Source organism: Mustelus asterias, chromosome 27, assembly GCF_964213995.1.
Source record: "Mustelus asterias chromosome 27, sMusAst1.hap1.1, whole genome shotgun sequence".
NCBI classification, from domain to species: Eukaryota; Metazoa; Chordata; class Chondrichthyes; order Carcharhiniformes; family Triakidae; genus Mustelus; species Mustelus asterias.
In genome coordinates, this window is record NC_135827.1 from 36,671,640 (window position 1) to 36,692,822 (window position 21,183).

Sequence of the window (21,183 nt, forward strand, 5' to 3'; positions counted from 1 at the left end):
GAAAATCCCGCCCCAAGTCAAACGATATTTTTCAATTATCCCACGGGCTGGAATTCCCCAATGTCGGACGCCCAACCCACTGCTGCCAGCGGGAACGGAGAGTTTGGCGCTCAGCCAAAACTCCATTCGCTGCAGCGGGAACGGAGAATCCCAGCCACAGGCGAGGTCGGGGAATTCTGGCCATGATATACTTTATATTCAATGTGTGTAAAAAGGGTTTAATATAATAAATATTTCAATTGGTCCTTAATGTCGGAAAATGTGCAAATCAAATCACAATCTGTGCTGGTAATTAGAAGGCATGACAGACCAAAGCTGTGATAGTAAGAAGGCTTCATGTGATCCACTGGTGTAATGCTACAAACAACTCTGGCTTCTTGAAGTGTCTCCTCATCATCTGACTTCTGCAGAGGAACAGCAATGATGTTGTACATTGTGCCTACAAAACAAAACATAAATAAAACGTTTATTAATTAGTGTCACAATTAGGCTTACATTAACACTGCAATGAAGTTACTGTGAAAATCCCCTAGTCGCCACACTCCGTCGCCTGTTCGGATACACTGAGGGAGAATTTAGCACGGCCAATGCACCTGACCAGCACATCTTTCAGACTGTGGGAGGAAACTGGAGCACCCGGAGGAAACCCATGCAGGCACGGGGAGAACGTGCAGACTCCATATCAGACTCCACACAGACAGTGACCCAAGCCCGGAATCGAACCCGGGTCCCCGGTGCTGTGAGGCAGCAGTGTTAACCACTGTGCCACTGTGCCATGTGAAATTACAAGTTATTCCAGCAATCCATTCAATCATTCAAGTCTGTGTTGGTGCTTCTCCACATAGTTGCCATCATGCCGAATTCTGTGCAATCCTGTTCATCTTCCTGTTCTGCTTCAACTTTCAGTAATAATTATTGAACATGCTTGAACCATGGTTTTTGGCTGGGAATTCACTTTAAAGAGATATTTTCTAGCCTTACTTTATTTCTTTGTGCAATTATCTTTAACCTCTGCCGTTCATTATCATCTCAGCAATCAATACAATCAATTTAGGTTATCATGACCCTTTATAGCCTTTAAAAAAACCTCCATTCACTCACTTCCCCGCTCCAATAAAAGTAAAGCCCTAACTTTCTAATAAGTACAAACTGCAATCCATTATCTATTCTCTGATAAGATTGTCTCGCATGGCTTATCTTATACTACCAGGAAAAAAAATATGGTTAACACATTACAAAACAGAAAATTAAATATATTTCGACTTCCCTCTACAGTTCAGTCATGAAGAGCATCATTCAGAGTGGAACTGAGGCACATAGACTATTATCACAATTGGAAATGCCTGACATGATATGATAACACAGCACTGAGCACTGAGCTACAGGGTGAAATGTCTAGGACGACCTTACCAAAAACATTCCAAGTGCCAAACGAGCGTGAAAACGGGAGAGAATTGTACCAATTTTTTGGGTGAGCTCACAGCCACGATCTTATGCCACTTAGAGAAACAAAAAAGGCAAAGTGTGATTCACGCCAGTAGGGAGAGTGGATGGAGTCTATTCACGTCGGGAAGCCAACCGACTGATGGAACAAGCCAGTGAGGTCACTCGTCATGTTATTTCTATGGTTGTGATACTGACTATGTTCAGTGAAATTAGCATGGAAACAACACAGCTTTGCACTGATTACAAGTTGCAAAAATCCTAGAATCCTAGAGTGCAGAAGCAGGCCATTAGGCCCATCGAGTCTGCATCGACCACAATCCCAACCAGGCCCTATCCCCATAACCCCATGCATTTACCCTAGCTAGCCCCCCGCGACACTAAAGGGCAATTTAGCATGGCAAATCCACCTAACCCGCACATTTTTGGACTGTGGGAGGAAACCAGAGCACCCAGAGGAAACCCACGCAAACACGGGGAGGACGTGTAAACTCCACACAAACAGTGGCCCAAGCCGAGAACATTTAAGCACTAAAAATAATAAATAGTTTCAAATTTGAATCTTGGGGGCGATTCTCTGTGGCTGCATCCAAACCGAAATTCCCGATGGCCCTTTGAATCGGGTGAGGGTCAAATTGGGATTCTCGCTCGGTGCCAAATCCATTGCGAGTCTCCTGGCCCACTCCTCCAGTGACCTCCCTCTCTGGGCGAGAACCTGATTTTAAGATAACTAGCGGGTTGAGGCGGAATGTTCTGTCCTCCCGAGATGCTCCCATATCCCCCCTGCTGCCTTCAGCTGGAAGTCCTGCGGACGCCAATCTCTCATGATCCTAACAAGCGGGGACCAAGCTCCGTGGACTTGGAGGGGGAGTGGGCCTTCTCTACTGCTCTTAATTTCTGTAAATCTAGAGCCAATTTCCTCACATAATCCAATGATGCCCTCAGAAGGAACCATTCATATTAGTAAAATAAGACATCAAAATAATTTTACCAATTACATTTATGATGAGGATGTAGAATTTTGTCCATTTGAGCAGGTTATTCACAGGCTCTTAGAAGTTTCAAAGATATGACTTTTGTTGTTGCTCCTTTGGATTTGAAATGCTCTTTACAATTAAGACATATACCACACTTAACAAACATGCCAAATCCTACTTGGGAAAATTATTAATTAAAGCACATGATTTTTCTTTCTATTTATCAATGTTCATCTTCTTAAGAACAGTTATTAACATTTCAACATAATTTATTGGCATTCTGGGACATCATAAGGTTTTCTCATCATATTTACCATCTATGAGTAAGATGGTGGGCAGCTGGTCAGTAGGAGGTATACAAGGGCTGGTATTGGGCTAACTCTCCCTCCCTGGTGGGGAGTGTTTGTCTTCCAATGATTATCTGAGATTGGTAACTCGTGAGGTTTTATATGTGCTATTCTATATCTCTCTGCTTTATCTGATTGTCCGATTTCAAGAAGAAATTAGATACAGCTCTGGGGGCTAAAGGGATCAAGGGATATAGGGGGAAGGGGGGAAAACAGGATATTGAATTCGATGATCAGCCACAAACAAAATGAATGGCAAAGTAGGCTTGAAGGGCCGAATGGCTTCTAGTTCTATGTTTCTATTGTATATTAATTCAAAACTCTGGCACACTATGCTACCCTGATGCGCCTGCACTAGATACAGTTTTAGAACTACACCTCATTCTATTATCATGGGTTTATGTGAAAGATAGAGTCATTGAGGTGCTATTTTAATGGGAAAAACTACAGGTTTGATTCACTGATATCACATATTTTAAATGTACATTGTGTGTAATATCTACTTAGTGAACTAAATTTCTGGGCTGCAATTCTTTTTATTCATTCGTGGGACATGGGCATCACGGACTGACCAGCATTTATTGCCCATCCCTAGTTGCCCAAGGGCAGTTGAGAGTCATCCACATTGTTGTGGCTCTGGAGTCACATATCGGCCAGACCAGGTAAGCAAGGCAGATTTCCTTCCCTAAAGGACATTAGTGAATGAGATGGGTTTTTCTGACAATCGACAATAGTTTCATGGTCGTTAGTAGATTCTTAATTCCAGATTTTTCAAAAAAATTGAATTCAAATTCCACCATCTGCTGTGGCGGGATTCGAATCCAGGTCCCCAGAACGTTAGCTGAGGTTCTGAATTAATAGTCTAGTGATAATACTACTAGGCCATCGCCAGGGAGGCAATTCAGTTATAGGTTTCTGAGATTTTCCAGGATATTGCTGCAAAAGTTTTGCATCACAAAGATTGGTTTAGTAAAAGGTCTAAGGTTAAATGTTTCCTCCATTAACATGAGAATCTGTTATTCTTCCTTATTCTCAAAGAAGAAAGAGATGGAAGTGTTCTTGAATGTTAGCTGGACATCTGCTCACCGAGTGTGGACTCTCCCACACTTGGCATGTTTGGCCCGGCAGTTCACATGGGGACAGTTATTAAATTCCACTTCATTTTAACTGCCAGCCGCAACAGGAAATGCATCCAATTCTCGATTTTTCTCAGGGAAAATTGTGCCCCTTGGATATTTTGGAAGGCACCACCTCAAAAACTAACAATAAAGAGGATGTGTTTTCTATGGTATTAATGTTTACAGTCCCACAGTAAATTATTGAATTAAGCATTATGCACTAAAAAATGACTCCATGATATGGTGTCTACATGTTATGAATGGTGCATTGTGAAGGCCACAGTGCATAAATAGATAAGTCATATCACCAGATAATAAACAGATTTTAGATTTCATACTTCAGCTGAGCTTAACATACATAAATAATTGCAGAAGCAGTCGGCCAATTCTTGTAGCAATCTATGAGACAGAACTCAAAACCGAAAGGTGCTTTTATGTTGCACTTGTGGCACGGAGTTTCCCAAGCGGGGGAATATTCAGCCGTAAGTAAACGTTCAAGATGATGACACGTAATTTTAAGAAGATTGGCTGGGAGGAATTGCTAAAAACAGGTTTGCAAGTCCCAACAACCTTACATTGGACTCGCCATTGACTGCCCATGACATATGTTTAGGCAACCTGCCAGCAGATGAGGAATGCAACATCCTTCACAACGCGCAAGATTTTCAGTTGGAACTTTTAATTCTGCACTTGGCTGGTCCCCCAGCAGCGTAGGGGTAGGAGGCTTAAAGCGCTTCCCCAGGAAGGAGAATTATGGATTGTAAGTGCCGATCCCACTACAATGCCAACACAAGCAATGAACACACTGGTAAACAGTGCACTGTACTCCCACTCACACACAACTGGGTTTCCAACAAAGTTGGAATGGGAGTAACTCCAAGGAAACCCCTGTCTGATGTTTGTGGAGATACATTATCAGCATGAGTTACTATCAGACAAATTTACCATTTTTCCCATAGGAATTGCCCATATTGTAGGTTGTCCCATCAGGGTCATAATGTGGATGGGCTGTTGCTCCATTCACCGCCACAAATTTGGACCAATCTACCTAGCAACAAAATCACAAGTGAAACAAATAAGGATTAATTTTAAAATTGTCAAAAACTGTAACTCCTTGTCATGTAGCAATGAATGGATCTACAACGCGAATAAAGGAGCATGTTCTGGCTGAAGAACATTAGAGACTCATTACATTTAATTAATTAAAACAATGTTCCTCCATATAGCCACACTACAGCAGATTACACTTCCGCCCTCAGACTGCAACAGGAAATCTTAGACCATATGGCAAGACCATCAAATATAGGAGCAGAATTAGGCCATTTGGCCCATCAAATCTGCTCCGCCATTCGATCAGGTCTCATCTTTTTCTCAACCCCATTCTCCTGCCTTTTCCTTGTAACCTTTGATCCCCTTACCAATCAAGAACCTATCTATCTCCGTCTTAAATACACTCAATGACCTGGCCTCCACAGCCTTCTGTAGCAATGAATTCCACAGATTCGCCACCATCTGGCTGAAGAAATTCCTCCTCATCTTAGTTCTAAAGGGTCATCCCTTTACTCTGAGGCTGTGCCCTCGGATCATAGTCTCTCCTACTGATGGAAACATCTTTCCCATATCCACTCTATCCAGGCCTTTCAGTATTCTGTAAGTTTCAATGAGAACCCCCCCTCATCCTTCTAAACTTCATCAAGTACAGACCAAAGTCCTCAAATATTCCTCATAAGTCAAGCCTTTCATTCCTGGGATCATTCTCATGAACCTCCTCTGGACCCTGGCCAAGATGAGCACATCCTTCCTTAGATATGGAGCCCAAAATTGCTCACAATATTCCAAATGTAGTCTCACCAGAGCCTTCCAGAGCCTCAACAGTACATCCCTGCTTTTGTATTCTACTACTCTCGAAATGAACGCTAACATTGCATTTGCCTTCCTAACCACCAACTCAACCTGCAAGTTAACCTCAAGAAATTCCTGAACTAAGATTCCCAAGTCCCTTTGAGCTTCAGATTTCCGAATTCTCTCTTCATTTAGAAAATAGTCTACGCCTCTATTCTTCCTACCAAAGTGCATAACCTCACACTTTCCCACTTTGTTCTTAGTTTATTTATTAGTGTCACAAGTAGGCTAACATTAACGCTGCAATGAAGTTACTGTGAAAATCCCCTAGTCGCCACACTCCGGGTGTTCGGGTACACTGAGGAAGAATTTTAGCATGGCCAATGCACCTAACCAGCACGTCTTTCGGACTGTGGGAGGAAACCGGAGCACCCAGAGGAAACCCTTGCAGACACGGGGAGAACATGCAGACTCTGCACAGACAGTGACCCAAGCCGGGAATCGAACCCGGGTCCCTGGCGCTGTGAGGCAGCAGTGCTAACCACTGTGCCACCATGCCGCAAACACAACAGCAATCTTCACCATCCATAAAATGGCTTCAAAGAAAAGTAAAGTCAGGCAGGTGTATAATGAGCAAAACCCGCTCCTGTCAGACATATCAGTCCAAAATTGAGAATTACCTTTATAGTTCAAGGCTTTGATGTAAACGTGACAATGTGCTTTAAATAAATAAATTGCCAGGTTTAGATGCTTTAACCGAATTTAGCACTATGGTTCCAAAGCAGGCATTAGGCCCTTGGGTAGTATATTCAAGAGCCCTAAGGCCTGTTTTAAGGAAGCACCCTCAGCCACGAGAGATCATGCCCTTTACTAAAATTACACTATTTTTCCTAAGTTTCTGCACTCACCATAAATGTACTGATAATCCTAAAAGCAACCTGACATACAAGTTAAAAGAACTAACATTAGTGTTTACTTTAAGCAGAAACATTGAACTAACCTTCACAAAATGCAATTTACTCTATCGAAGCAATAAAATGCAGCTTTTACCTTTTCCATTGTGTCAAGGGTATCGGGATTCACTTTATGGATGAAGTTCGTTTCTGTGGTCGCATAGTAATCTCCTTTGTACCGCGCAAAGTTCACGTTGCCGTTATCAGTGGCTTCTGCAACAAAACATTATCTTTAATTAGAACACCAGCTTTGATCTTCACTTGAAACACAATTACACTGATGGACACTTAGCACCTACTTGGTATTTCGAATCTGCTGACGAATCGTTCAAAAATGTTTTTGCAAGGATCCGGCATCGCTACGGTCCCAAATTCAGAAACCATGATACGGTTGTTTGCACTGTTGGTCCGATATGATTCACTGCGCAGAAACTTGCTCATATAGGTCACATTACCATCCTCAATTTTGAACTGATGCATCAATGCCATACCATCAAACCAGTGGTTGTATCTATAGAGAGGGAGAGGTTTATTAAACAGAGAATATAGACATATTATGCAGTTTGCTCAATTGTGGTATATACAATATATATATGTTTAATTTTATAATATATATATATTTAAAGGAGTATGTTTAAGTGTTTTTATGCAGCAGATTGATACATTTTACTCTATCAGTAAGTTAGACATGACCTAACTGGATGACACAGCAGGTTTGAGGGGCCGAATGGTCTACTCCTGCTTCTATTTCCTATGCTCATTCTTTAATGGGGCATCTTGCACACTTATTACTTGGAATAACTTCAGGTGAACTTCAGAGGAAGCACCTGCATTGGCCAAACCTTTGGGGCTGGAGTGCCCAATGTTAAAAGCAGGCCGTTAATCGAGTCCCCTTTTTCCACCCGAGGACTAAGCTAGGTAACCTTTTGGACTTATCCATTACCCCTGAACTCTTCCTGCCAGCATAAAAATTGAGGTGGGCCCGAAATGGCCCTTAAATTGCTTTCAATAGGTTACTTAAGGAATTCACTGGGGGTGAGGGTGGGGGTGGGACACCAGTCGTGGTCTCACCCATCCCACCGTAAAATTGTAGAGACATCGGGGCTGGCTAGCCAACCGTCTACAATCCTGCCAGAGGGGAACATAGCATTCTGCCCAATGTTTTGAAGGAAAACTGCAAATGGCATGGAGGATCCTTTTAATGACAAGGTTTATGTCTCTCTAATGCCATTCAATCTCTCTGCCCTAAGGAACAATCAAAACTGAGTCTTACTTCTGCAGCTAGTAAACAGTTCTTAGAGATTACTTTTAAAATAAAGTCACATTTTCCTTTCTGTTTCTTCTTACTCTCAGTCCAATCTTCTTTCTCTCACTTCAAATCTCTTTCTACATCCAATCTGAAATTAATTAATCTAATTTCCTTAAATCTCATTACTATATTAAAGATGCTATATAAATGCAAGTTGTCGTTGTTCAAGAAATCACGGAACCCTTCGAGTCTGCACCGACACTCTGATAGAGAACCTTACCCAGGTCCTATCCCCGCAACCTCATGTACTCACCCCATTAATCTCCCTAACCTACACATCTTGGGACACCAAGGGACAATTTAGCATGGCCAATCCACCTAATCTGCATATCTTTGGACTGTGGGAGGAAACTGGAGCACCCAGAGGAAACCCACACAGACACGGGGAGAACATGAAAACTCCACGCAGTCACCCAAGGCCAGAATCGAACCTCGGGCCCTGGCGCTGTGAGGCACCAGTTCTTTTTTATTTATTCATGCAACATGGGCATCGTTGGCTGGGTCAGCATTTATTGACCATCCCCTAGTTGTCCTTGAACTGAGTGGCTTGCTAGGTCATTCCAAAGGGCAGTTGAGAGTCAACCGCATTGCTGTAGGTCTGGAGACACTTGTAGGCCAGACCAGGTAAGGATGGCAGATTTCCTTCCCTAAAGGACATTGGTGAACCAGATGGGTTTTTTCCGACAATCAACTGACCACTGTGCCACCGTGCCGCAATGGTCGTCCCAATGTGTCGTCCCGCTGTTCACTGAGATCCAAGATGTCTTGTTACCCTCACCACCCTATTACCAGCTTGCGTTTTCTGAAAGCTGCGGCACAAATAATTTTAAGATGAAAGTTGGGGGAAAAGTCTAACTAGTGGGACACCTCACAAGATTCAATCATGACGGTATAATCTGCATTTGTTGCCTTTTTTTACAGCATAACTCCAATCGATGTACGCTTCCATGAAAAGGACTGCCATTGCTAGCTGGACAAGTCTCTGCAGATCTACGTGCAATAAGTAAGTACGGAAGGATACACTTACTTGTCATTGCCAAACTCAAATTTTCCCGGTCCATTTCTCAGCAGATTTCCTCGTAACCATTTTGGGATTTCCCCTTTGACTTTCACTGGAATGGGTTCAGGAGTTTCCTCTACGCTCATGAAGAGAGGTGCCAAACATTCGAGTCCCTTCTTCCTGCGGTAATATATCGGTTCCTTTGTTTTAATTGGAAGCAGGTCCCTCAAAACTTAAAAAAAAAATAAAACAGTTCAGAAGTAGATTCTGTGAAGACACTGAACATTGATGTGCCTGTTATAAACTATGATACAAGTCCTCACACACTTGGGCATGTCATTGGAGGAAACTACAAGTATACTTTATTCAACTATGCGCAGTTCTGGTTGCCATAAACATTAAAAGTCGATCAAAGTACATGTCAAAAGATCAGTTCACATTCTATAACTGAATCTTTGATTAAAATAGGTCTGCTTTGAATTTTGGCTTAGGAGCATACAGGCAACTACAATATTGGGGAGGCGATGGCCTAGTGGTATTATCGCTAGACTATTAATCCAGAAACTCAGCTAATGTTCAAGAAACCCGGGTTCAAATACCACCACGGCAGATGGTGCAATTTGAAAACAATTTTTTAAAAATATGGAATTAAGAACCTACTGATGAACATGAAACCATTGTTGATTGTCGGAAAAACCCATCTGCTTCATTAATGTCCTTTAGGGAGGGAAATCTGCCGTCCTTACCTGGTCTGGCCTACATGTGACTCCAGAGCCACAGCAATGTGGTTGGCTTTCAACTGCCCTTGGGCAACTAGGGTTGGGCAATAAATGCTGAAAGCGTCAGTGACGCCCATATCCCACGAATGAAAAAAAACCTGCCTACACTATATTTCACTAAGAAAAACATGCCCTTGTCATATTCTTGTGAAAGGGAATAATGATGATCAGAATGGGAAGAATAATGGTGATCTAAATGGAAATAAATTTGGCAAGGTTAACCCCCAGTGAGCGAGTTGGGTGGGATGATAGGCAAGAGGGGAGAAGCAGGGCAGTAGGAATTGCTGCTCGTTAAGAACAAGGTGCTCATTTGGGCACTCTTCAGAATGCCATGGGAGGAACGAGCTAATTCAAACCTGGAAGAGTGGCTGGGGTACACGGAAATAGAAGAGTTGGGATGAGAGAGGAATGGGGTAAAAAATAATTGCCCAACAGGGGAGGTGGCATGACTGGGTAGGGTGAAAGAGATGGCACTAAACAGTCCAAGATGGGCAAGATAAAAAAAGTATAGGAGATAGAATTTGCGGGCTCAGGTCCAGGCTAGCTGCCAAAGTGCACACAAGGAGAAATGTGATGTATTCAGGTGAAGTTGGCATGGCAGGGACTAGTAAAGTCATTATAATGAGAGGACTTTGCCAATTTCTCCTGGTATGCTGGATCGGACAAATTAAAAATGGTCACATCTGGTGTACTAGGTATCCAAAGTTTGCAATGAATGTTAATCAACAAAATATGCCAAACCTTTAGGGTCAACAACTTTACCAAACACTAAGCTCATGGATTCAACCGAGTTGTCCTCTCTTTAGTTACTTGCCCTCTGTTCCTGTTTTTTATGTAACCTAGTCTTTCTATATACGCTGATTATTTAAAAATACTTTCAGTAAAAATTAATACTTGACCCACACTAGACCCAGGTAGGTCGCAATTTTGGTGGGAAGGGAGAGTCCAAGACAGTAGCAGTTGCATTATTCTTTTGCAGCCCAGGCAAACATCTTGCTTTTCCTGGCCCGACAAAAGTCATTTAACCGCTCAGCTTTCAGGTCTCTCCTCTGCATCAGCAGGTTTTACTGAGTGCATCAGTGACGATGCAGACTGAAATGGCATTGGGTTCCACATAGATCATCGGAGTTCAATTTGCACAGATCAGTGATTTGCCCACCTGAAGCAAGCAGACAGCTGAGCTGTCCAGCAGAAACCCCTGGAATAAATCGATGGGGGAAATCAGAAATGGGGTAGTGAGTGCATAACCTCCACTTGAATAATTGTCACACTTGGTACACTAGGTCCGCTAATCCCCCATTTCCCCAGTGGAATAAAATAAAGATCATAGAATCCCAACAACGCAGGAGCAGGCCATTCGGCTCATCGAGTCTGCACTGACTCTCCGACAGAGCACTTTATCTAGGCCCAACCCCTGCCCTATCCGCGGCACGGTGGCACAGTGGTTAGCACTGCTGCCTCACAGCGCCAGGGACTCAGGTTTGATTCCCGGCTTGGGTCACCATCTGTGTGGAGTCTACACGTTCTCCCCGTGTCTGCATGGGTTTCCTCCGGGTGCTCCGGTTTCCTCCCACAGTCCAAAGATGTGTGGGTTAGGTTGATAGGCAATGCTAAATTCACCCTTGTTTCAGGGGGATTAGCAGGACAAATATGCGGGGTTACTAAGGGGATAGGGCCTGGGATTGTTGTCAGGCTCGATGGTTGAATGGCCTCCTTCTGTACTGAAGGGATGCCATGATTCTATGAACCCCATACATTTAGCCCGCTAATTCACACATTTTTGAACACTAAAGGGCAATTTACTATGGCCAATCCCCTAACCTACACATCTTTGGACTGTGGGAGGAAACCGGAGCACCCGGAGGAAACCCACACAGACACGGGGAGAACGTGCAAACTCCACACAGTTACCTAAGGCCGGAATCGAACCCAGGACCCTGACGCCGTGAGGCAGCAGTGCTGACCACTGTGCCACCCCTTAAGATCTCCTCATGATGTTAAAGAAATAAAGTTTTCACACTGTAAAGTTGCATTCAATAACAAATGAAAGGCAATACCTCATCTTGCCTAAAATGAGCACATATTGACATTGCTGAAATGTGACACTGTATCCTTCATTTGATATTTTCCTGCAAGTTTACAGAAAGATGCTAACTTATAAAATTAGCGTGCAGAAGCATTTGTTTTCATTTTGTATCCAGACAAAAGCTACACTGTTTTAACTGCATGATCTAACCAATAAACCTTCGAACGTACAAATACCAAAGCACTGACTTACTGTTTAACACTTTGAGCTTTCTCATGTTAAACCGTTCTGGTGCTGCAAGCAAATCACTCCTTTTTACCCAAATGTTTCTGTTGGACAGGCATTGTTAAGTGCGAGCTTCTCAGCAGCACTAACCCAGAATATTACATTGTTCTGGTACAAGCAGTAGACTTTGCCCTTTGTACTTGGTTTTTTCAGAGTTCACTTTGCATGAGGGAGTGTGGCCATTTGTAATGCACAACAATTTAGCATGCAACAACTTATCAAGTCCGAGATATGTCGATGCAGGAAGTAGCTTTCTATGGTCGCGTAAGCTCCATATCAAAAGCAATATCTCTAATTTCCTCCCCTTTCCTTGTACCTTTTGATAATTTTCACCAAATATTTTGTTTCCTCTTCATTGTAATGCTTCATTTAGCTTCGAAAGTCACTTGTGACAATGCAATCTAAAGTGAAGAGGTAAAGCGAATACCTCTGGCACGCTGCATTAACTCAGTACAACTGCGCAGCTCTTCACTGAGGCTTCCCCCTGCCTGGTCGATGCTCTGTAACTACAACGCTGAAAAAAAAAAATTTTTATTCAGAGCTTCCACTTCACTGAGGAGGCTTCAGGCCAATCCACATCCAACAATCTGCTCAGAAAACCCGGCTCACACTTTGACAGCTATGAAAAGTTCCACCATGACAACTGAGACAGTCCACAGTAATCTAAAACAATCAACAATATTCTAAATAAAACAATCCACAACATTGCAAAAAAAAAATCACCTAACGCCCAACACTAAAAAATTCCAGGATTCGTGGGCAGATTCCATGGTGGCACAGTGTTAAATAAAGTAAAGTTTATTTATTAGTCACAAGTAGGGCTTACATTAACACTGCAATGAAGTTGCTCTGAAATTCCCCTAGACACCACAGTCCGGTGCCTGTTCAGGTCAATGACCTAACCAGCACGTCTTTCAGAATGTGGGAAGAAATCCACGCAGGGGAGAACGTGCAAACTCCACACAGACAGAACCAAGTCGGGAATCAAATCTGGATCCCTGGCGCTGTGAGGCAGCAGTGCTAACCACTGTGCTACCGTGCCGCCCCAGTGGTTAGTGGTTAGCACTGCTGCCTCACATCACCAGGGACCTGGGTTCCATTCCGGTCTTAGGTGACTATCAATGTGGAGTTTGCATGTTCTCCCCATGTCTGCGTGGGTTTCCTCCAGGTGCAGACTACAGGGGAAGGGTCCCCCAAGGGACCTGGGGGTTTGTGGGCTCGGGCTGATGGGGAAGAGTTGACCTCTAGACCCTCCCCTAGAATGGGAGCCTCATGGTGAGACTTCTACTTCTTGCCCTGGGAAACGTGGAGATCACTTTTAGCATAGTGATTTCAGGCAACTTTCTGTTGGAAATCTTTATTATTGTCTGTGTTCTATAAAACCTTTGAAGTGGCCTGGTCACATTAATATCCATGCCCCTGAACACATTGAAGCCATCCAAATCACAGCAGGCATTCTACACAAGGGATTATCCTCGCTTATTTCAGACCCTTTTTCTGTTGTCCTTTCAATATTCATACAGCAGGAGGTGCTGACAGCAACGACAGGGATTATAATGCCCGATTCTTTGAATTATTTTTATTGATCTTTGCTGGTCTTCTCCATGTATATATGCAAAATAATGATTGTTCTGCACTGTACTGAATCGTGGAAATTTGTTGCGCATTGTTCTGAATATAGAGTTGAAAATTCTCAATAGAAACATTATTAAATACATCCCAGTGTTATGCCCAGTAAAGGCAGGTCCTAACTTTAAATATGGTCTCGGTGTTCATGTAGAGGTTTCCGGAACAGAAATTTTATTTAAAACGGACATTGCTACATTGTCAAGATGGCCGCCAAAGATCAGGTGACCTTTTCAACTTCAACACAGGCTGCCTGAAGCTTCTGGAACATTCCTATTGCATCACCCTTGGTGGGCCTTCCCCTCAGAATGGACATGTCAAGACACATACTATTTGTGGAATTCATACTTAGTTTGTTTGGGGATTTAGTCAAAACACAAGCCCAGATTTCATGTCTCCAAGTTGGAACCCTAACATAAGCGCTGGGCTGAAGCAAGTGTGGAAACTCATCCTGTCTTGCAATAGCTGTCCAGGTGGACAGGACAAGTATTAGTCACATGACTAAAACTGGTTGAAAATAATGAGTCTTTGCCAGAAAGACCTGGGCAGTCTGAGTAGAAACCATAGAAGAAGAAACCCTACAGTGCAGAAGGAGGCCATTCGGCCCATTGAGTCTGCACCGACCACAATCCCACCCAGGCCCTACCCCCACATATTTACCCGCTAATCCCTCTAACCTACGCATCCCAGGACTCTAAGGGGCAATTTTTAACCTGGCCAATCAACCTAACCCACACATCTTTGGACTGTGGGAGGAAACCGGAGCACCCAGAGGAAACCCACACAGACACAAGGAGAATGTGCAAACTCCACACAGACAGTGATCCGAGCCGGGAATCGAACCCAGGACCCTGGAGCTGTGAAGCAGCAGTGCTAACCACTGTGCTACCGTGCCGCCCTTCTGTCTGCAGAAGGACAAGGAAAAAGTCAATGTTTGTAGCAAAAAGCAGTGTCATATTTGCTTTTAAGAACCAGCAAAGATCAATAAAAATAATTCAAAGAATCGGGCACATTAACCCCTGCCGTTACTGTCAGCACTTCCTCCTGTACGGATATTGAAAAGACAACAGAAAAAGGGTCTGAAATCAAGCAAGGACAATCCCTTCTGTAGAAAGTCTGCTGTGATTCTTATATAGATAGGTTCTTGATTAATAAGGGCATCAGGGATTATGGGAGAAAGGCAGGAGAATGGGGATGAGAAAAATATGAATGGTGGAGCAGGCTCGTCAGGCCGAATGGCCTAATTCTGCTCCATGTTTTATAGTCTTATGATTTGAAAGGCTTGAGGGACATGGATATTAATGTGAACATCTTAAAATAGCTTCCAGTCTGATTCCAAAACTCTACACCCATCTGTAGAGAAATTTGACCTCCTGATACAAAAACCACACATGTCTCGCTTCATAGCCTGTTCAACAGTCCCCTCTTCAAAGGACTCCCTCAACAATCTCGATATCTGACTTCAGCCATCTGAACCACAATTCAAGTGTGGAAAAAGACTCCTTTCATTACTGGACCTACAATGATGGTTCTCCAGCAACAAGCTAAATACATAAACTGTTAAACATTCTTTTGGTTGAACACTTCGGGGGGAATTTTCCCATCCCGCCCGCCAACAGGAATCGTAGCGGGTGGAGGGCGGACCATGCAAGGGTTCGTTGACTGCGGGCGGAACTTTTGGGGTTTGGGGCGAGCGTGGCCGGAAAATCCTGCCCTTAAAGTGTGCCATCTTCTTTTAGTGTATCTTTGAGTGGTGTGTGAATGACGTAATGTTTAGATTTTTGGGGTGAGCATGTGAATAAATAATCCTTTGCATTTAAACTCACAAAAGCCTGCTGCTTTTAAAAAAAATTTACAGCATGCAAATGGGACTTTAGAACCACACACATTTACTTTTCCAAATTGAAACACAGATTATAAGCAATAAAGGAAGGAAATTAAAGGTTTCAGTTTATCTCTTCGCCACTGCCCAGAACGCCAGAAAGAAGGGGTACGCATATGGAAATGCTCATGGAAACCACCCGTGCTTCAATGAGCCACACTTGAAGATTAGTTAAGAACACTTGGGATGTTGAAAGGTTGAAAAGATTCTTGTTTGTGGGTATCTTCAGCAGCTTTTTCTCACAAATTGTATGTTGGAAGATTTATCATTGGGATAGAACTGATGGTAGATTCCCAGAGGATTCTGAAGAGGCTGATGGTTGCACTGCTGATGCTGTGGACCCTGCCAATGAAGAATAAGAAGCAGATGCAGTGGCAATGGCTGCCAGAGGACTGAGAAACAGATGCCTTCAGTGCATCTTCAACCATGAAGTACAGCTATTTGGAAGTCTCAGATCCTCGAAGATCTGCTCCCTCTTCAAGCTCTCTAGATATGTAAAATCTCTCTTCCTCAGACCCGGCCGTCATATCCAGAACTTGAACCTCAACATAAGCCTGCTTTTTCCAATCACATATTAATCTTTTAGTGTATCTTTGCGTGGTGGGTTTTTTAATCCAGTGGGACACAGAAGAAACTGTGCAATGGCATAATGGCAAGATTCACTGCAGTCAGCATCAGATCTGATAGAGTTGGGGGCCTGAGTTGGGTGGTAGATGTCTTTCAGGAGGCGCAGATTGTGGTTGCAAAGGTCTGATTGTGGTGGGGGGGGGGGGGGGCGGTGGGAGTGGGGGATGTGCAAATGGTGGTCAGGGTGGGAGTAAATAGATGGCGGGGTATCGGTGAGGGGAGCCAGGTTACTGTACAGCTTGTTGGGCCTACAGCAGGAAACACTCTTGCTGGGCCACCTACTGGCAATGTTCTATAAAGATTCAGCTTATGAATTAAGCCCTTCTTGTCTTTCCGAAGGCTGGGAAAAATGAGTTAAAAATAAAATGATTGCTAAATTGAGAACAGAACATTTGAGAAATCTTGCTTTATAACAAACCCTGGAACCCACCTCCGGCTGAAATCCACGCTCATCCTTTCTTTGAAACACTGGGACAAAAACACCATGCATATTGTTAAAACCTTACATCACAGACTCCAAATTGAATTAGTAGTTACAGCACTGTCAAAATAAAAGTCCTGCTGGTGCCAATGCCTGCCATCGCACTGCTTTAAAAACCAGCAATTATTATTAAAAATGTGTTTTAACCTTTTGTCGAATTTCTCAATATTATTTCAATTAAAAAAGAAACATGGATTCTTTTGCATGAGGGGGTGTGGCTGTTTGTAATGCAGAACAATTTAGCAAGCAACAACTAGTTCCTAGATACGTCAATGCAGGAAGTGGCTTTCTTTAGGTCATAAGACCATAAAACGTAGGAGCAGAATTAGGCCATTCGGCCCATCGAGTCTGCTCTGCCATTCAATCAAGGCTGGTATTTTTCTCATCCCCATTCTCCTGCCTTTTCCCCAATAACCCCTGATCCCCTTATTAATCAAGAACCTATCTGTCTTAAAGACACTCAATGACCTGGCCTCCTCAGCTTTCTGCGGCAGAGTTCCACAGATTTACCACTCTCTGGCTGGAGAAATTCCTTCTCATCTCTGTTTTAAAGGATCGTCCCTTTAGCCTGAGGTTGTACCCTCTGGTTCTAGTTTTTCCTACTAGTGGAAGCATCCTCTCCACGCCCACTCTATCGAGGCCTCACAGTATCCTGTAAGTTTCAATAAGATCCCCCCTCATCCTTCTAAACTCCAATGAGTATAGACCCAGAGTCCTCAACCGTTCCTCATACGACAAGTTCTTCATTCCAGGGATCATTCTTGTGAACCTCCTCTGGACCCTTTCCAAGGCCAGCACATCCTTCCTTCGATATGGGGCCCAAAACTGCTCACAATACTCCAAATGGGGTCTGACCAGAGCCTTATACAGCCTCAGAAGTACATCCCTGCTCTTGTATTCCAGCCCTCTCGACATGAATGCTAACATTGCATTTGCCTTCCTAACTACATATCTTTGTATCATCTGCAAACTGAGCAATAGTGCCTTCAGTTCCTTCCTCCAAATCGTTAATGTATATTGTGAAAAGTTGTGGTCCCTGCACTGACCCCTGAGGCACATCATGAGTCACCAGCTGCTATCCTGAAAAAGACCCCTTTATCCCCACTCTCTGCCTTCTGCCAGCAGCGTAAGCTCCATCTCAAAAGCAATATCTCTCATTTCCTTTCCTTCCCTTGCACCTTTTGATAATTTTCACCAAATATTTAGTTTCCTCTTCACTGTAATGATTCATTTAGCTTCGAAAGTCACTTGTGACAATGCAATCCAAAGTAAAGAGGTAAAGTGAGTACCTCTGGGCGGCACGGTAGCACAGTGATTAGCACTGCTGCTTCACAGCTCCAGGGACCCGGGTTCGATTCCTGGCTTGGGTCACTGTCTGTGTGGAGTTTGCACGTTCTCCCCGTGTCTGTGTGGGTTTCCTCCGGGTGCTCCGGTTTCCTCCCACAGTCCAAAGATGCGCAGGTTAGGTTGATTGGCCATGCTAAAATTGCCCCTTAGTGTCCTGGGATGTGTAGGTTAGAGGGATTAGTGGGTAAAATATGTAGGGATATGGAGGTAGGGCTTGGGTGGGATTGTGGTCGGTGCAGACTCGATGGGCCGAATGGCCTCTTTCTGTACTGTACGGTTTCTATGATTCTATTTCTTTCTATGATTCTTTCTATGTTGTATTAACTCAATACAATTAAGCAGCTCTTCACTGAGGCTTCCTCAAACCAGGTAATATTTTATACACTTAATATCTGAGATTCAGCATTTCCTGTCTCTCAATTAAAATGGATGGAAACTCAGGATTGTGTTATAAGGTGTTGAGTCATCCATGCCTGATTTTCATCAATGTTCTGTCTTTAGATGATCCTGCATGCCAGTCGCAACAACGGAAAAACCTGCTCGAAATACTTCATCATGCCTGTTGGAAAATTGAAGGCACCCAAATTCACAAAAGCTGTCAACTCCAGTGGAGCGATTTTCTCCCAGTAACTGGAGATGGAACACAAAGTGTCGGCAAGGATCAACTAAAGCTTTAACAGTACTAACAAAAAACCAAGCTAAAAGTAGAATACTGCAGATGCTGGAATCTGAAACAAAAACAGAAATTGCTGCAAAATCTCAGCAGGTCTGACAGCGTCTTGGGGAGAGAACAGAGCCAACCCTTCGAGGGGTCATCGACTCTCAAAATGTTGGCTCTGTTCTCTCTCCACAGGTGCTGTCAGGCCTGTTGAGATCTTCCAGTATTTTCTGTTTTTATGTCTGACAAAAAACCAAGCGGACTCGAAAGGTTAAATTTGTTGCTCTCCTTCCAGACGCTGCCAGACTTGCTGATTTTTTCCAGGATCTTCTGTTCTTTAAAAGTATTGGTTTCAATTTATTCAGGAATATTTATTCAAATCAGCAGTGAAAAAAATGAGTTTAATAAATGAGATGTGGTCTGGTAAATGGCTTAACAAGGGATTTTTAATGAGGGTCAGATTTTCTGTAGTTTTGAGAAGGGCGCATTCATGTTTGAAAGTTCTACCTACGCTTGTCTGTACGTGTTAACTTTTCCACTGGACTATACTCTTGCGACATGGGGGGGGCGATTTTCATAGAATCCCTACAGTGCAGGAGGAGGCCATTCAGCCCATCAAGTCTGCACCGACCACAATCCCACTCAGGCCCTATCCCCGTAACCCCACGTATTTACCCTGCTAATCCCTCTGACACTAAGGGGCAATTTAGCATGGCCAATCTACCTAACCCGTATATCTTTTGACTGTGGGAGGAAACCAGAGCACCCGGGGGAAACCCATGCAGACACGGGGAGAATGTGCAGACTCCATCTCGTCTATATCTTCCGGTAACCCAAGGATACATATATCTTAGTAGAATGGAAAGGAGACAATAGACAGAGTTGAGAGTTAAGGTCATTCATTCTGGTATAAAGTGACAGACAGTGACCCAAGGCCGGAATTGAACTCAGGTCCCTGGCACTGTGAAGCAACAGTACTAATCACTGTGCCGCTGCGTCGCCCCGAGCCTGCACTCTCCGTCTGTGGGAATGACAGAGTCTGCTCAAAACCTGGAGTGCGCGATTCGCGCTGGCAAGTTTAAAAGCTCCGACCTTACCGGCCCCTCGCCAGTGAAGTGGCGTGAAACACATCGCAGAACTACAGAAAGCTCATTTTAATATGTTTAGCGAGCACTTTCTTTGGGACCTCCTCAACGGAAATTCAGCGGTATGCCAGTGCCATTTACAACAGGTGCACCTGGATGTGAACCTGTCATGGGGGTCTCCCTGGGGAGGGTAAAGGTGAGTATAGCCTCTGGGGTAAAGGGACATGATTGGGAAGTGGCTCCTTGGCACAGGATGGCACTGCCAGATTGGCACCATGCCCATGCCAACCTGGCAGTGCCAATCAATGCCAGGGCTGGCCCTATTGGGAGCCTCCTGGGGGATGGAGGTGGGCTTCATTCAGACTTAGTTGTGGGGCCAGAGCGGATGGAGGAGCAGGGGGTGCCAACGATGGCCATTTTGCTTCTCCAACTTGGGTGGGCGGGGGGGGGGGGGGTGACACAAATGTGAGGTAATTCCAGACAAATGTGAGGTAATGCATTTTGGAAGGTCTAATACAGATAGGAAATATACAGTAAATGGCAGAACCCTTAAGAGTATTGATAGGCAAAGGGATCTGGGTGTACAGGTGCACAGGTCACTGAAAGTGGCAATGCAAGTGGAGAAGGTAGTCAAGAAGGCATACGGCATGCTTGTCTTCATCGGCCTGGTATTGAGTTTAAAAATTGGCAAGTCATGTTGCAGCTTTATAGAACCTTAGTTAGGCCGCACTTGGAATATAGTGTTCAATTCTGGTCGCCACACTACCAGAAGGATGTGGAGGCTTTGGAGAGGGTACAGAAAAGATTTACCAGAATGTTGCCTGATATGGAGGGCATTAGCTATGAGGAGAGGTTGGAGAAACTTGGTTTGTTCTCACTGAAGCGACGGAGGTTGAGAAGAGACCTGATAGAAGTCTACAAGATTATGAGAGGCATAGACAGAGTGGATAGTCAGAAGCTTTTTCCCAGGGTGGAAGAGTCAATTACTAGGGGGCATAGATTTAAGGTGCGAGGGGCAAGGTTTAAAGGAGATGTACGAGGCAGATGTTTTACACAGAGAGTAGTGGGTACCTGGAACTCGTTGCCGGGGGAGGTAGTGGAAGCGGATACAATAGTGACTTTTAAGGGGCGTCTTGACAAGTACATGAATAGGATGGGAATAGAGGGATATGGTCCCCGGAAGGGTAGGGGGTTTTAGTTAAGTCGGGGAGCATGGTCGGTGCAGGCTTGGAGGGCCGAAGGGCCTGTTCCTGTGCAGTAATGTTCTTTGTTCTCGGGAAGATGGCACCCTGATCTCTGTGCAGCCAGGCTTTGTCGGCATATTTAGGCCCTGCCCACCCCTATGATGGCATGAAACACGCCCCCTTGATTTTTTTGGTAGTGTGGCAAGATCTGGGG

At 44.0% G+C, this 21,183-nt stretch overlaps 1 protein-coding gene across 5 annotated transcripts in view; it reads right to left on the bottom strand.

Annotated features, from left to right (window-relative positions):
* Positions 1-21,183, bottom strand: part of LOC144479947 (carotenoid-cleaving dioxygenase, mitochondrial-like) — a 52,542-nt gene that overhangs the window by 24,878 nt on the left and 6,481 nt on the right. For 4 of the 5 annotated variants that reach the window (XR_013495588.1, XM_078199029.1, XM_078199032.1 and 1 more), the window contains exons 2-6: positions 9,017-9,221; positions 6,980-7,191; positions 6,778-6,893; positions 4,831-4,933; positions 311-439 (exon numbers count right to left, since the gene is read on the bottom strand). Coding sequence is in view for 4 of the 5 variants with exons in the window: in XM_078199029.1 (XP_078055155.1) it covers positions 311-439; positions 4,831-4,933; positions 6,778-6,893; positions 6,980-7,191; positions 9,017-9,221 (765 nt within the window). In the remaining variant the exon portion in view is untranslated. Of the gene's footprint in view, positions 1-310; positions 440-4,830; positions 4,934-6,777; positions 6,894-6,979; positions 7,192-9,016; positions 9,222-12,046; positions 12,083-21,183 lie in introns of those variants that run through there. The other variant, XM_078199031.1, reaches the window with a different exon arrangement.